We start from the raw sequence: 17,100 nt of genomic DNA on the forward strand, positions 1-17,100 counted from the left end.
AGCAGAGCTGATGGTCAAGTTAATTATCATATTACACTGGGTAATCAGTTTCAAATTATGTTATTAATTTAAGCAGATCACAGCACGCAGATTACATTTTTTTGTAATGGATTATGGAGCTGCACTTTGTATACCCTCTATTTGTTCAGGATTTCCTTTACTGGAGATAGCATATCGATGTGTGGTCCATTAAGGGCTTGGTCAATTGTTTAATTCACTAGCCAGTCTGTTATGTGGCTGATGAACAACAGCTAGCATAGTTGCATTCAGGATGCAGCTACACAAACTTAAAGCTTTATTCACAAATGACTTGGCTCTCTAGCAGAAAATGTTCAATCAAATAGCTCAATTATCACTTTCAAACACAACAGCAGGCAACGTTCTTGCTACTTATAACTCAATGATTATGCATGGGGGGGGGGTGTTTAATGCCTATGTGTTATCAGAAAAAAAACCTAGCAAAAAGATTCCATTCCAAACAAAATCCGTACAAATTTGTTTCTAAAACACAGGTAAAAAATGGAATGCTTCGTGGCTAAGCTTGGCCGATTGCCTTTATGAAATCGGACAACAAAATGTGGAGCCGTAATAAAGTGTCATTGTTGTTTTAAGTCAACCAATTTATTGGTTATTGAGATCAACTCAAGCACATCTGTATTTGTGGATTGACTTATTGTCAAGGATGTTACAATAATTATTTACTGTGGTTTTTAAGCAGAGTATTTGACCAGTCTCACTGTTGAGTATTCTGTACAATTCGCTATGTGAGATACAAGGTGCACCTACGATTATCATGGTTGGCTATGTATGGTGCAAAAGAAGTTCAACATACATACAAGTCACCTAGTCATTGTTATAGTGTTCACTGCCAATTTCTCAGATGACAAGAACTTGCTCAGGAACAATTACACCCATGCACGAAACTTGGCATGCACATACAAGTTCACATTTCAAACATCCATTACAAAACCCTAAACTTCAAAAAGTCTAATTATAGGACGTGTCAGTCACACTTTATGATAACATAAAAACTCACAAAATAAAAAAATATATTAAAAAAACCATACGATATCAATAAATGTAGCACAATTATTGTATTTCATAATAATTATGTTCACAAACTCCAAAGATTGTAATACATCATGCCCTAATGTGACAGACAGCCCTTGAGTAATCTCAGGTGAGCTCTTTGTAAACCATCTTCTTTCACTTGTTTTTAGGGGCAATATTTTGACAAATTTACTTGACAGACATCAAATTTCATAAAACACCAAAAGCCCAGGTTATTCAACAGCCTTTGCACAACACAATTCAGACTCTACCCTTTGACCCCAACTCCCATGTCATTTTCCTCTTTCCCAAAATGCCAAGGCATGGTGGTGTGTGCCATCTTTTTTTGTTTCTATATTACTCTACCCTTATCTGCCAATAATGTCTTCAGTTTAAAAGCTCAAATTAAGTGTTAAACCAAATGTGCACAATTGTTTTTTTTTACGTGCAGTCATTGATGATGAATCTAAGGTCATCAGCTGAGCATACATGATACCATGGATTAAGTCTCAAAGCGATTTCATGGATCTTAACTCAGCATCTCTGGTGTTAGTTCGTTGCTCCGGCACGGGCATCACAAGCCTCCCTTGCAGAGCCACACATTAACCAGAATCCGTTTCATAAACCTCATACGTTCATAATTTCCACTCTTGCATGAACAACACAGAACCTCATGCTGTGCAGTTCCAAGGATGTGGTTTCGCAGTGACATGAGAATTTGACGTGCGGCATGAGCCATGTCATATTTTACGAAGGTTTAAAAAAAAAATAAAGACGCTGGTGCACATTTATTGCATGTTTGTCATCATTGTGCGTTTTGAAGCTTAAAGTAAAAAAAAGAGCAAGCACACACCAGGGGAACAGCGCTGAACTCGCAGATACATGTTACAGTTTTGTGTTTAATGTCCATCGTGTAAATTTGTACCAATCAAAGTAACATCAGTTTTATAGTTTGTTAAATCTTTTAAACCATAACAAAAACACAACCATTTAATATTAATGTAAGGATTAAAAAACATAATCTTCAGATTTCGTGTTCTTAGTTTCTTGATAGTATTTGTATAATTGATGTCACAAGTGAAAACCGTTTACGGCAAGGCAGTGACGCAGCGGATGATTACACATCATCACTCACAAACCTTACTAATGCCCTTGCTTTGCCCACCTTCCCACTCAAAATACTCCGGTTTTCCTCACTGGTCAACTCATGGCCTATCACTGGATGCCCCATTTTATTAATCGACATCTCTTTCCCCCTCCTTAACCAAAGTCCTAGCAATCGACACTTAGCAAGGCTCCATTTGGCAGGACCTCATCGCGAAGAGGTCATCGTGGCCAATGCCGTCGACGTCATCGCAGCTGACCATCGTTTTCTTCTAATATATCCATCAAGTGTTGCAAAGTGATACACCAAACTCCAAGGCCCACTCTTTTTTCAGTCTCGTTACCACCACCACCACCACGTAGCTCAATATCTTATATACTTGGTTTCCGACCTCTTGGTGTCACTCGTATGTCCGACATTGTAACCTACCTCATAATGAATAATGTATCTTACAGCACATTCTGAATTTGGACTGCAATGATTACTTATTCGGATTTTATCTCCAATTATAACACACATATAACGGTGCCTTGCTGTAGCTTCATTGGGCTCCAATTTACGAGAACACAAATTTAAGTCTTGGTCAGTGTAGACTTCATCGTCAACCCAAACAAGGTTTGGAAAATAACCACTTGGTGGAAATTAAATAATGAATGTCCAATAAGGAAACTTTTGGCTCACAGAATTCCAACACCAGTTCGGGACTGCCAATTGGCTTTAGCACTACTTAAAATTCACTCAAATACGAGGACACGGGCTGGGGTTTGAATTTTAATACCAGTTGTGCCATCGGCCAAAGCATTAGGAGAAGTGATCACACTGGCAACTCTTCACAATAAAGGAACATTGCATCACGATATTTTGGAGTGGATTCCGAAGAAACCACAACACGACTTCAGCAGCCATTTCAACAGGCTTTTCACCCAACATTAGATGATATTTCTTCATGCCATGAATCACAACTTGCTTTATGTCAATCATGGATATGATGCAATTATACAAATTTAGAGTTCAAAAAGTAAGTGGGCAAGCAGAATATATCGGCAACTAGATGTTAAACAAACTCTTAAAAAGAAAATCTGATTTTAATTAACCAAGTAATTAAATAATGCCAGCTCAATATTTATGATAGGAATTTAGCATTCACCCTACAAACCACATTTATTGTTAAAATTGGGTCCTAACATTAACTTAAAAACTCTAACTGGATTTAGTGATCAATAATACCACCACTGATTTTGTAATTAAAAGCCTTGTTTATTGAAAATTAACTGAGTTTTCTCTGCTCAGCAACAAAGTATCACATGATTTCTGCTTTCTAAAGAAGTGACAATGTATACTTTTATCGTAATGCTTTAAGTAGGTTAGGCCAGTTTACTGCATTCTGAAGTGTTTAGGACTTCCAGCCAAGTCAGGTTAATTTAAACATGGATATGAACACTAATTAAAATAATCACATTCATGATATTATTCTTTAACAATACATTATCTTGTAATTTTATTTTAATGCAAAAAAAACTATTATTTAATTTTAAAACACGTACGCTATATTCCTTGGGTCTTTTGGTAAAGTCACATAAATAGGTTCAAAGAAATAACAAAACAATTATTTGAACCTATCTATGTGACTTTACCGAAAGACCCAAAGAATATGAATTCCTGCAGCCACAAAAGCTTAAAGTCAAGATTTACATACACTATATTTAATATCGTGCAGCATATGCAATCAAGGCTGGACTAGATTCATAGGCAGATAGCAATGCCACCTTAATAATGCAGTCATAGCATCATATTTAGCTATACTGTGCTGCCTGGAATATTAATTTCAATGGCAGTAAAGTTAAAACTGAAAATAAATTTATTATACGTCATTGACACTTCATAATAGGTTTTTTAAAAATTAATACTTCAGCAGAGTGATTACATGCTCTGATTTAGTGAGCAATAATATTCCCACCCTTCTCAACCTCTTGCTAAAACACATGCCAGGAAAGAGTCAGGCTTAACGTGGTTGGGTAGTCTCTCCTTATCCTCTGCTGTTCCTTTTGTCTGAAAACATTTCCATGGCATTTTTATACATTCCACTCTCTCAGACTGTTAATATCCAGATTAAAAAGCTTATCACTACTCTAATGAATACATACGATTCAGTTAAACATCCCTTCAAATTACCTTCACACCACCTACCAACCCCTTCTAAATATTACATCAGCAACCGTTTTATATACTTTTTTCATTAGGCATTGCTTTGTTGAGCCATATTTTACTCTATTAGAAATTTAAAGATTCTGCACAGAACCTAGAAAGAGTAATACTTTTTAAAAAATATTTGTAGAAAAAACTCACAGAGTACAAACATCTATTTTAGGTGGTTGCGGATTGGGATGTTTACATTTATTTTAAGTTGTTGCATGCAAAAGGTAAACTTGAGTGGCTCAAAATAAAACCAAGCGTTCATGAGAACTCGCAAACTCCACTGTATAGGCAGCCTGTCTGAAACCTACCTTCTGGATTTCCAATGACAGTCACCACCTCTTTTCCCAGGAGGTGGGCCATCTCATGCACACCATCATCACGATGGCTCAATGCAATGCAGGACTCCCATCCCTTCATGATCCATCAACCCAACCTCCATATTTCAACGTTTAACAGACATGCATTTCTACCACAGACATCAGCAAACGATATCAACTCGTATCCTCATGTCCTGTCAAGGGATCCGCTTTCCCCATCACTTACTTACAGCCAAAACATTCGGACATGCCTTTCATTTACTTGGGCTGTTTACTTGTTGGAAAGATGCATGGGTCGTGACTTGAGGGTGGGTGTGCGGGAGATCTTGGGGCGGTCCGTTGAGGGGCGGGAAGAGGGAAGAGCCATTTGTGGCGATGAACCAAGTTGTTACTTGAGGGTTGAGACGACATCTCGGAAGATGTTCAGGAAGATGTTGGCATGGATCTCGGTGAAGATTAGGCTCGGGCGGAAGCGAATCGATATGTCCCCACAACCACCCAGCACCACTCCTAGTAACATGCACACCAAAAACAAAGATTCCACATAAAGCCATACAGTAGGGATGAGTTGCCCGTTTATAAATATCAGACTTTTAAGGACAATTCCAGATCTTTTTCAGATTTTCGGATAATTTACAGTGTCCTACTTTAAAATGTGCTCAGCACCATTACAGGGGAGCGTGTGTAAGCACGCAAAACAAACGGCGCCGCCACACCGTGAAGGGAAAGGCGAAGGGAAGTGTGGTCATAACCTGAACGTGCGGCCAAGACACACAGGCACACAATAGGCTAATTTAACCAAAAAAACCGCGACACAAAACACTCCACTCGAGGCTTAAGGGCAAAGATACGTTAAGCTAGCACACGTCTAACCTCGCCTGTGGAACTCCACACGCAGAATTTCAGATGAAGTAGGTGTGACCCATAGGCAGCTTTTAAAGGGGGCGTAGGGAGTGCCTCAGGAAAGCAGGCGTGTTAAAGCCTCTGAAGTGGAGCCCTGATCGGAACTGACCGCACAAGGTACAAACTGTGTACAAGGACGAATTTCGGGCGTGGTTCTGGCAACCCACCCCCTCGTGTACCTTTCCGGCCTTCATAGGTGCTCGCTGACAGCACTTGCCCCTACAGTCTGTTAAGGCTACACAGGGGATCTTCATCTCTTGTGCATGTGCATGTGTGTGCACGTACCTTTATTCCTTGCTAGTAGCACTGCCTTGTTACGAGTGTCCTCATCACGAATGTCGATGGCACAAAATGTGCCCCGTCCTCGTGCTCGACTGAGTATGTTGGGGAATTCATTCTAGAGCGGCGAGAGAGCGGCACAGTTAGGGTCCAGTTGTACGATGTTTCAGAGGTCTTGGGGGTTTGGGTGGCGGAAAATAACAGTGTCATATGTTGGATTGCATTGCAATGGGATGACTTTAGTCGCATTACAAGTGAACCAGAAAGTGAACCTTCTCATCTAATTATGTCTGTCTACGTATATATTTTTTAGATTTAGATTTACGATTTGTACATAAAAAAACCTGAACGAAGTTTAACATGGTAAAACATGTCGCATTTTGCATCGGTGGTGGCACAATGGTCAAGGGAAGTAACTGAAAATACAAAGAGGGCCCCCCCCCTTCTCAGAACTGTAAAGAGTCCTGGGGCCCCTATTAGACATAATCTGGCCCCGCACGTGGGTGTGAACGATCGCTATACCTGCAGGTCCGTGAGCCCACGCAGCAGAACGGAGCCCGCATGCTGCACGTTGTCCAGGAGCCGCTCCGCACGCACCACCTTCAGCACCTCCGCCAGCATCAGCGTCTTGCTGGGCTCCCCCATCCACGTGTTGTAAATGCGATACGGCTACACAAAGACAAAGATCCACCCTATAGCCTTAATAGACTGTTGGGGCAAGTGCTGTTAGCGAGTACCTATTAAGGCCGGCACGACACACGAGGGGGTGGAGTGGGCCAGCACCACGCCTGGCCACCTTTGTCTCCCCAGTGGTGATGTTTACACACTGCACCAGGTACTCATTTGAGGCTGAGTCGACCTACAGGAGGGCCAGTTCAGATAATAGTCACTGGTGTTGGCCGTGAGTGGGAGACTCAGGTCACTGGGTTCGTCGCGCAATGCGCTAACCGCTACACTACCGCTCCCCACTTAGGCACAACAACAACCACTATTTGCCATTAACCGGCGGTGATGTCACCACGGCGCTTGAGCCAGGCTATGTGCACTGTAAGGCCAAGTGAAGTGTCGAAGGCTTGCTGGCAGGAGGTCACGAGACAGACCCAGGTGCAATGGGTTAACTGAGATAACTGTCAGATGCACCACTTGTGCCCCCTAGTGTGCCAACTTGCTGTGTTTTATCCACCCGGCGCTGCTCTGCCCACCCTTGTTGTTGTAAGGTGACTTTCCGGTAGCGTCCTTCATGAGCCTCCTCCACAGAGACCGATCTTGATACCGCTGGTACCAGTCATCGGCAAGTCCACTCCACTCCATCTCCTCTTGTATCACATCAGTCCATCTCTTCTCTAGCCCGTGCCCATATAGCCCCATCTATCTGTCCTAACAGAAGCTGCTTGGCAATGTAGTGGCTTGCCATGCAGGCTACATGACTCAGCTAACGCAGCGGTGGCGAGATGTTAACTACCTTTCCTGGTATACAGGTTGTGGGTTCAATCCCGACCATGACACCTGTATATTTTGAGTTTGTATGTTCTCCCTGTGGTCACGTGGAATTTTGTCCGGATCCTCTGGTTTTTCCCTCCACACTTAGAAGCATGCATTGAGAGTATTTGTTTGCTATACATTTCCACATGATAAGCCACTTCATTGAGTTATCATTTGTGGCCAAGGTGCTTTTGAAAGAGAGCTATATAGCTCAGTGAGCCTTACCTGGTAAAATAAAAATAGTTTAACAGTTTCAAATACCTTGCTGGAGGAGCTCACCAATGGGACTGTGTCCAGATCTTTCAAGGATATGTGAGCTCCTCTTAGAATCCAGCCTGATTAAACCCAGGATGGATCATAGGCAGGCCAGCCTGAATGTTTCAAACCGGCACAAATGTTCTATTAGGAGGGTCCACGTTTCGCAAGCATAGAGAAGGGAGGGCATGACTGTGGATGAGAAGACCAGAAACTTTGTGTGGAGCTACAGACCAGGTAGCTTCCACACAGAGATACACAGATAATGAAAAGATAATGCCGCTCGACTGATTCAGAGTGAGACCTCTGCTGTCAAACCGGAGCTGGTCATAAGTACACTGCCCAAGTATGGGAACTTCTCCACTCTCTCCACAACTGCCCAATCACTCATGGGAAGTTGAGGGAGGGGTGCATTTGATGACATAAAATACCCAGGCAATTGCTTTGTTTTTGTGGGGCTGATGGTAAGGCCCCATTCTCTTAGATTCATGCTCCAGGTTTAGCAGTAGCATCTCCAACTCCTCAGAATGGGCATCAATTACCAGATCATCCACATCCATAATATGGTTGACCAAAAGGGAGCCATTCCTTGACCACACTCAAGCATTGATCAGCCTCCCATTGTATCTATACCAGATGGAAATTCCACCACTACATCCATAGAAAGCTTCTCAAACTACATGGTCAAAGAAGATGTTAAATATTGTAGGGGCCAGAGGACATCCCTGTCATACCCCAAGGTGAACAGAAAATGGGTCTGACACCATGAAACTTTACTCGGGCCTGCTCACCATGATGAAGATCCTTAATGATTCCAAGCAGATGGTATAGGGCTCCAAAAGCGCAAATAATAACCCAGAGCCCTGGCCTATTGATGGTATCATAGCCCTTGACCAGATCAACACAGACGCACATATATGAAAACACCCACACACACCAATTCTGTGCGGAGTTCGTCCTTATAGTAGAAGCCACCGGTGAGCATCTTCTTGCTGAATGTGACGACATCGGGTGGGTTCTCCAGCCCCCAGTGCTCATGTGCCCAGAAGAGGCCTGTAGTACCAGCCCCAGTCTGCACCTCGTCGCACAGAAAGGCTGCCCCATGCTACACACACACACACGCGCACGAGTATAAAGATCTCACACACATAGCCATAAATGCAGATTTATCTGGATCAAGTGATCTAAGAGAGCAACTGTTAAGGAAAAAACACTTACACATGCACGAACACATACCCCCACATTTGTACACACCACAGTCAATGGTCATCCACACACATTCGTACACTCTTGTGTGCACATAAATACAGATGCACACAATCAAGCAAGCAAACATGTGCATGTTAGAATGCATACATATCCAAAAAATACAAAGATCCCCCATAAGTGCTGTTAGCGAGCACCTATGAAAGCCAGAATGGCACACGAGGGGTGGGTGGGCTAGCACTGTCCACGTCTCCTGAATGTCAATGTTTACACACTGCACTGATTTGAGGCCGAGTCGACCTTGGGGAGGCTCAGGACCAGTTCAGATAATCTTCACTGGTGTTTGGCTGCGAGTGGAAATCGAACTCGGGTTGCCGAGTTCGTAACACAGCGTGCTAACCGCTACACTATGTATCCACACACAAACACAAATTAATTTTTGCACTCATGCGCATAAATGTGGTAGCAGCACTGTAGCCACATTTCAAGTGTTTGTACCACAGTGCAGCCCCATTGCTTTATAATGGATTATAAGGTACATGAAAAAATATATCGCTGAATTGTAGCCACCGTATAAGCAAACGATTACGCCCATTGTTGAAGATTGTCCACGCACCGAGATTCGTGACAGCTTCAGGACATCGCATTTTGCACGTAATGAAGTTGCTGCCTTGCTCGGCACAAATGCTAAATAAATTGGCAGCCCTGAGCCTGGAGTGGAAAATCCACATTTTCTAATGACAGGTGCCAGTCCACCCATAAGATTATAAAAGTAGGACTCAGCTCTGTGTCTCAACATATCAAAATATACATCAGAGTCCATCAGCCTTTGTTGCTTTCCATATGAATCTCAACAAATCGCATTTGTTTAAGCAATAAAACTGTGGACAGGTTTCAACCTTCTCTGTCCCATCTGAAGTAAATCTTTAAACATAAATGCTACTGGCTAAACATATGCTTTTAGCAAGAACATCTGGCAGAGGGATGATGGGAATTTGAACATTTAACCTTTAACTGTGAGTTGAGCTCTCGAAACACAGCGCCACCACACAAGAGCCGAGTGCAAGAGCTGTAATCATGGCGAACCTTAGCAGTGAGTGCGCGCAACTTGCGGAAGAAGTCGTCCGAAGCGTGGTTGTCTCCCCCCTCGGCCTGTATAGGCTCCACCACAACGCCGGCAACAGGACGGCCTTTTCGTGCAAACTTCTGCATCAGATCCTCAACCTGCATTGTGGGAATTCGTTCAGTTTAAAGCCACGATGCACTCAGGCAATCACTGCCAGCAAGTCACCGGCAACATGACATGGCATGGCTATGGCAGATTTTTACAATTTATGTGCAGCCAATCAAAATATGGCTTGTTAAAGAGTGTGTTTGTGCCCGATTCTGTTTCAAAAATTATTATTCGCCTGCAGAGAAAACTATTTTGGGTAGTCGTGCGACCTCTGTGTTAAGTAACATCACAAGTACATTTGGTATTCGAGGTATTATGAAAGCACAAGGCTATCACGAAGCCACTATGTTTCACGAACAATTATAATCTGCAGTAGTTGTATAATCGGAGGCGATATTGCGATGTGGCTTTACAATGGAGGTAATTTGCAAGTCATTTTCTAATTTGAAGATTTGTTGTGATCGTGATGCCACCAACATGCAATCAGGAGTTGGAATCCCATTGCTCACTACGGGGAGCTGTGATCCTTTTTTTTTACAATAGAAAATCGTGAAAATTGCTGTGGATGATTGCTACAGAATTACGTGAGTGCATCATGGTTTTTGGACAGAGTAATCAATGGCAACAGGAGAAATGAGTAAATGGATAATAGCATTTCTCAGTGTTATAGTCTTAATGGTTAATGTAACCAAATATATGGCTATTATTTTGTAGACATGCATGTAGTTGTGTGCTCCAGGGCGTTCAACATGAGGTTAGTGCTTCCTAATTAAAAAGAAAGTTATCGTGTATTTTTAAGAAACCTACTCGGGCACACTACCACAGTGCCCTCTAGTGATGTTAATAGAACATGACAATCTCTTTTGTGCATTACGTCACCAACTGGAAGTCTGGTTTTTAATGCTTAAATATGCATTCAATTGGTCACAGACGTGGATTTCAATTGTTGCACAACTATAGACTGATACGGTTTTAAATATTAACCGACACACCACTCGAATAGTAAATTTTTTTGGCTGCGTCTTCCGTGTGTGCAAGCGAGAGTGCGGTATGCGTGACCTCAGCCAGGCAGCGCGCCTCCTCACTCGCGTTCTCCCGGGAGTGCTCCTCGAGCGGGTACTGGAGGCGCGGGAAGGGAGCGATCGGCCAGTCCAGTGAGGGGATATCCAGCTTGTGGATCGCCTTTGAGTGCGTCGTGGCGAGGCAACCTATGGCACAGACAAAGGCAAAGACCCTCCAGTATAGCCTTAACAGACTGTTGGGGCAAGTGCTATCAAGCGAGCATCTTTGAAGGTCGGCACATCACTCGAGGGGGTGGGTAGCCAGCACCACCACGCACGTTCGTCTTTGTCTCTCCAATGGTGATGTTTACACATCACACCAGGTACCCACTTAAGGCTGAGTCGATCTAGGGGAGGCCCAGAACCATGTTGGTTGTGAGCAGGAATTGACCTCAGAGCTCCGAGTTTGTAGTAAATTTTGCTAACCACACACTTGCATGGTCACGTAACACGCTCATTCGTTCATTAAGTTTTTAGCCAGTTGGCCAGGATTGGGCAAAGATGTTGCCCACTTTTGACCGAGGCAATCGGGGAGCAGAGACTTAGACATTTCTTAACTTACTACTAAAACTACAATTATATATTTAAGAACCCACAATTTGAAAAAAATATATATACTCTGAAGAATTACAATAAACAATGTTTAACCTAAAATATTGTCAATGATTCTCACAGTCTGGGATACTCTTCCAGTATCCAACCAAGCTATTAAAATACCATTGCAACCAAGTGATCTCCAAGAGGAAAATAATTGCAATCTAAATGCAGTGCTTGAATACCATCTATCTGGGTGTGTTCGATAGGTAGACTTTACCTCCAAATGATACACAATTGTATTAAATACAAAATATTCTGTATATACAGGGCAGAGTTCCTCAGAGAGTCATGTATCCATTCCGAGGGTTGTAAATCCATTCTTAACATTTTAAGTTAACTTATTATGATGGGATGATCCATGAGGTCACAGGCTTTATTAGATCAATGAAAGCTGTGAATGCTATTCCCCCATTACCAAGAGCATCTTGGAGATCAGCCACTAAATTAACAAGAGCTGTTGAAGTGGAATGTCCCTTTTTGAAACCTGATTGGGCATCTCAGATGAGTGAAAATTTGTCCAGATGCCTAAATCATTGCCGATTTAATTTGCATTCTAACACCTTGCTTCAGGTCGGTAGCAATGTGAGTGAACATTAGCATGACGAAATTAACAGAGGACTGTCCAACAAGAGCCTAAGTGGAAGCCTTGTTTATCGTCACACTGGTGATCATTTGCAAGGAGATGCAACCCATTTTGAGGAAGGTGCAGACGTTTCACATGAAGGCCCACTTACCCATGGTGCGGCCGTGAAAACTACCCATGAAGGACAAGATCGAGAGCTCAGGACTGCCAGGGGACTGCACACACAAAGACAAAGACCCTCATGTAGCAGCTTACTGTTGGGACACATGCGGCAAGTGCTGTTCGTGAGCACTTAAGGCTCAAACAGCACACACGGAAGTGGTGTGGTCTATGCCATATATAGCCTTTGCTTCCCAAGTGCTGACGTTTACACACTGCACCAAGTACTCATGTAAAGCTGAGTCAACTTTGTGGAGGCCAAAAACAGATTAAAATACCACTTGCTGTCAATGTTAGCTGTGGCTCTGTAAATGTATCAGAATAGACTAATCACTGTACCACCACATCCCACCATAAAAGACATGCACCAGAAACTGCCAACACATCACTCCAAAACACACAACACTCTTAGCAACACCTCAATCCCTGGTATGACATGGGTATTTCATATATAATCAATCATACAATCGGTATCGCACTATTTTTAGTGCTTTCACAAAGGCGTGATGTGTCACAGTGGGGTAGTCTGCCATTAGGAGGCGATGTTGCTATGTGGTTTTACCCAATTAGGTATTTTGTACACGGCTTAGACTTTTTCGAATGTCAAAAAAACATTTACGGTTCACTGTAAAGCAACAGGCATGTATTCTATGATTAATTGCAGTATTCACCAGATAAGCTACTGGACTTGAACCGTGAACATCTTATCAAAGTGGCAAACATACAACCATGTACAACCATTGCAGAGGGAGAAATTGCAGCCTTTGTAAATGGATTATGGGTATGTGCATACCTGATTAATCATACTTGTCCTCAACTCTTCAGTAGTGGGTTTGGCTCCTCCTCTCTGCTTATTCTATTGGAAAGGCAAACATACCACAACAGGAGAATTTCATTCATACAGCATCCAAATGCAGTCACGAGACCCATATACATACACACACAAACCCATACTTTGGGGCTTCATGCACACAATTACACAGACAAAAATATAGTCTCATAATTCTTTGCACCATTCCCAGCTGCCTTTGTATTTCAAATAAAAATGTTCACCCACAAATAAAATTTTCATGAAAATAAGTTATCCATTGAATACATTCTTAAAGATAATATGCTTAATTTTAATGGGCTCTCACACGATTTGAAATAAAGGCCATCTATATAATGATTTAAGGCCAAGCAGTAAATTCGCACAGTGCGCTATGAACTAGGTAACCTGAGTTTGATTACCGGGCATGGCTAACATTAGTCGAAATTGATATAAAAACGAGTTTCAAGGCATTTCCATGGGTGGGAATGAGTCTCTCCCGAAATCAATCAGTTGCTTTAACATCTCCACCCTCTCTGGAGATGAAGGGTTAAATGAACCTCCATCCAGGATTTGAACTTGTCGCCTTTCCAATTGTGAATCGAGCACTCGAACCGCAAGCACCACCCGGTCAGATATCCACATTTGAGCCTTTATTTACTGTTACAAGAATGCAGCTTAAAACAAGGACACGATCAATGCAAAATAAGAATTATGAAGCACGTTTGATTGACATTTGGGTTTTATGCGGGAAAGGGTGAGCTTAGCGCGGATGAAAGAGACCGTATTTGTTGCCTTGGGAGACAATTTTTGGGTGCCAGACAACAGCCATTTATCTGCACACCACGTCCCCATCAGCACCGACAATGTAGCATTGTGGCACACTTATGTAACATGCAGCGGCATGCATACGTGCAGTGCTTGCCTTATGTTCCCTTCGTGCCTGTACCCCATTGATTCACACGTCGACAACAATTGTCGGGACATGTACAAAACTGAGCAATCTTCCCTTTTAAAACTGTCTACACTACGTGCACATGTATGTGTGATGTGTATCATCGATGCCTAGGAACTATGTTTGGTCTAAACATCCAAATACTCACTACCACAAGCCCTCCACCCCTCGTGATTTTGTGAATTGTCATGGTTGTGATTAAATTCAGGAACCGATAATTTTTCTTCTCATTTTTACTGGCTTGTTTGTAATAGTTTCTGTGGTTTTTTTGCTCTCAAATTTTGTTTGCTTCATTTAAAAGGCCAGTAATTTCCTGCTCGAATGAGCATTTAGGCAGTGCTCATCTCCTGTTTACAACCCTGAGCCACTTGACTTTCCCACAAAATAGTACTCATTATTGTGACCCCAGAGGGATGATGGGTTGAGTCAACCCCCAACCAGGATTTGAACTCACAAACCTACCGATTGCAAGCTGCTCACTGTACTACTTAAGTCACCTGGTCAATGAACCAGGTGCACAAATGTAACATGAACCTATTATTTGCATACACAATCGTCAATATCTACATGCACAATTAAAAGCATGTCTTTTGAGTATAAAAATATATTATACAATTAACCAAAACATGGATCGATATATCATTACCGAATTACCCATGTGCAGAGGTATTCCCATCTGCACCTGCATTGTCTCTATAGCTGCAAACTATCTAACAAAGATTAATAATAAGGTTTTAACCCTTTTTTCTGGCAACAAAACTGACACCTTTTTACAAGGAATCATGTTTACATTAACCCCAATACCTGCAGTCAAAATGCAAAAAAAACACTGATAATGTATGCACTGTCCTTGAAATTGATTGGTCTACACCCGAGACAGCTTTTGTTAGAGCCCAGTCTCATATGGTGTTCGACCAGATGACGCCAAAAGGCGCACAACTCAAAGACAATGCATCATCAGAGTATTGAGGGCACGGGGTAAGCATTTACATCATGAGACCTCCTTTGCCAGTAGCAAAATATAATAATAGGTTGTTGACCCTTTTTTCTGGCAACAAAACTGACACCTTTATACAAAGTTTATTTATTGGGGAAAGCCTGTATGAATAAAAAGTTTCAGGAGTGTCCTGCCATGGAATATGGAGCCATATTAGATCATTTATTTTGCGTGTTGGAGGAAACTTGAAAAAAACCCACACAATATAACACTAACTTCTGTATAGATGGGTCAGGAACTGCTTTCTCTACAGTTAGCTATTGGGAAACTCCAACGCAACAGAATGAGTCTAACAAACACAATGAAGCCTGCGTGGGTCCACCAACTATGTCTTTACAGTGCTGACTACTCGAATGCATCACCCATGCCTTCCCTTGCGAGTGTAATATTTACCTGTTTGTACTATGTGCAAAAATGCACGATTTACAGAACATGCACTGTGTATATCTGCACAGGAATGCTGCAGTGGTGTAATGGTTAACTCGCTGGTTTTGCAATCCAAAGGTCATCGGTTTGATCCCTTGGTGCAGCAGATGACACAATGGACCACTTTGTTAAATTAGAATTTCGGCGGCCTATAGCCCACTAATTCTAGCTCCTGCGGAGAGCTTCTCAGCGCTACGCGCCTCGCCTGGTGCCTCCACTGATGTCCCCTTCTTCCCACCCCCAATGTGTCCAGACACTACTGCCTCTTTTGTACGTAGGATGTGTAGGCATATAGGACTACGAAAGACATTTCACTTTTTGGGGGTAGCAGGGGGGGAAGTTAATTTTTTTTGGGGGAGGGGGGTCGACAATTGTTGTCCACTTTCTATAACTTTTTGAGTCAGGCCTTCTGAAAGGCTCTTATAATTTAGTTGACGGACAAACGGAACACCGAGCTTTTATAATAGATGCCCATGACTCTTTTAACGCTTGCAGTCTGCACAATACTCAGTGCAGTCTGTACAAAGTGTACTGTTTGCACAACATGTACCTTTATACAGAGCGTGCACGTAGCACAGTGTGCACACAGCGAAGAAGTAGTGTGTGTATCACGATGTACGCGTGCAGAGCCTACAAAATCTATTCTGCCTTTCGTGCCTTTTGGGTAGATGAGGGTTAAAAGCTGGTATAAAACATTCGTTTTATGCTATCACCATCAAATTGCTAAAGATAAACATTCACTGCAGGTTATTACCAATAAACGTATTTTGCACAATGTAATAACCTGACTAAATCTTGATTAGAAGCTTTCGTGACTGCAGGAATTCACTCTCTTTGGTCCTTTCGGTAAAGTCATTTTGTTTATTTTCCTATCGACGTGACCTAACCGGACAAAACTTTGTTACATTCATGTTAAATTTGAGACCTGCCTCCCAATACAGTATTAGCCTTTATTAATAATTGGATCTAAAAGTCATGATTACCACCAGTGCTGTTGAAGCCACGACATGTTGCCATCACTTTCTTCCTTCTGCTAGACCCCACAGATGTTGCAGTGACACAGGGCCTCCTCCTAGGGCTACTCTTGGATGCTTTATTTGATGACGTAATTTTTCAGAGCCTTTTAGAAACCAATGCTGCATGTTAAATGCGTACAAAATACAAAAAAAGCTCACAATGTAGACGCTGATGTCTCTCCTCCACATACAGCAGCTTTATGATTAGCGAAGAGATATAGCGCACACACTTCTTTATGTTTAGGGTTACCAACAAACGTAAAGCTGGTAAAATACAGCTTTAATCATTGCTAATAACTCTGCTAAGGTGACCACGATGAAGGCTTTAATTAAGTTGCAAGGTCACTTGTATGTATTGGCTTTGGAATAATGATCCGAGTGTAGTTTGTAATGACACAATAGCCAGATTAGAATTAGATCCAAGATCAAATAAGGATGCACATGTGCACAAACACACACACACTGATGAAAATACATTTTGTTGGACCCACATTGTCAAGATGTGGCAGTTTTTGCCCATAACATCAGGGT

At 42.2% G+C, this 17,100-nt stretch overlaps 1 protein-coding gene across 1 annotated transcript in view; it reads right to left on the minus strand.

The window, feature by feature from the left end:
* Positions 1-1,931: 1,931 nt before the first annotated feature.
* The window catches only part of ABAT (4-aminobutyrate aminotransferase), a 31,199-nt gene continuing 16,030 nt past the window's right edge, over positions 1,932-17,100 (minus strand). Inside the window, exons 9-16 of the mRNA XM_061569956.1 lie at positions 13,161-13,223; positions 12,360-12,423; positions 11,027-11,175; positions 9,880-10,017; positions 8,525-8,692; positions 6,373-6,519; positions 5,857-5,968; positions 1,932-5,178 (exon numbers count right to left, since the gene is read on the minus strand). Of these exons, the coding sequence (XP_061425940.1) occupies positions 5,057-5,178; positions 5,857-5,968; positions 6,373-6,519; positions 8,525-8,692; positions 9,880-10,017; positions 11,027-11,175; positions 12,360-12,423; positions 13,161-13,223 (963 nt within the window). The 3' untranslated portion in view covers positions 1,932-5,056. The remainder of the gene's footprint in view (positions 5,179-5,856; positions 5,969-6,372; positions 6,520-8,524; positions 8,693-9,879; positions 10,018-11,026; positions 11,176-12,359; positions 12,424-13,160; positions 13,224-17,100) is intronic.

This window comes from Lethenteron reissneri, chromosome 44 (genome assembly GCF_015708825.2).
Source record: "Lethenteron reissneri isolate LAM-NWPU_2019-01 chromosome 44, ASM1570882v1, whole genome shotgun sequence".
Classification (NCBI taxonomy): Eukaryota; Metazoa; Chordata; class Hyperoartia; order Petromyzontiformes; family Petromyzontidae; genus Lethenteron; species Lethenteron reissneri.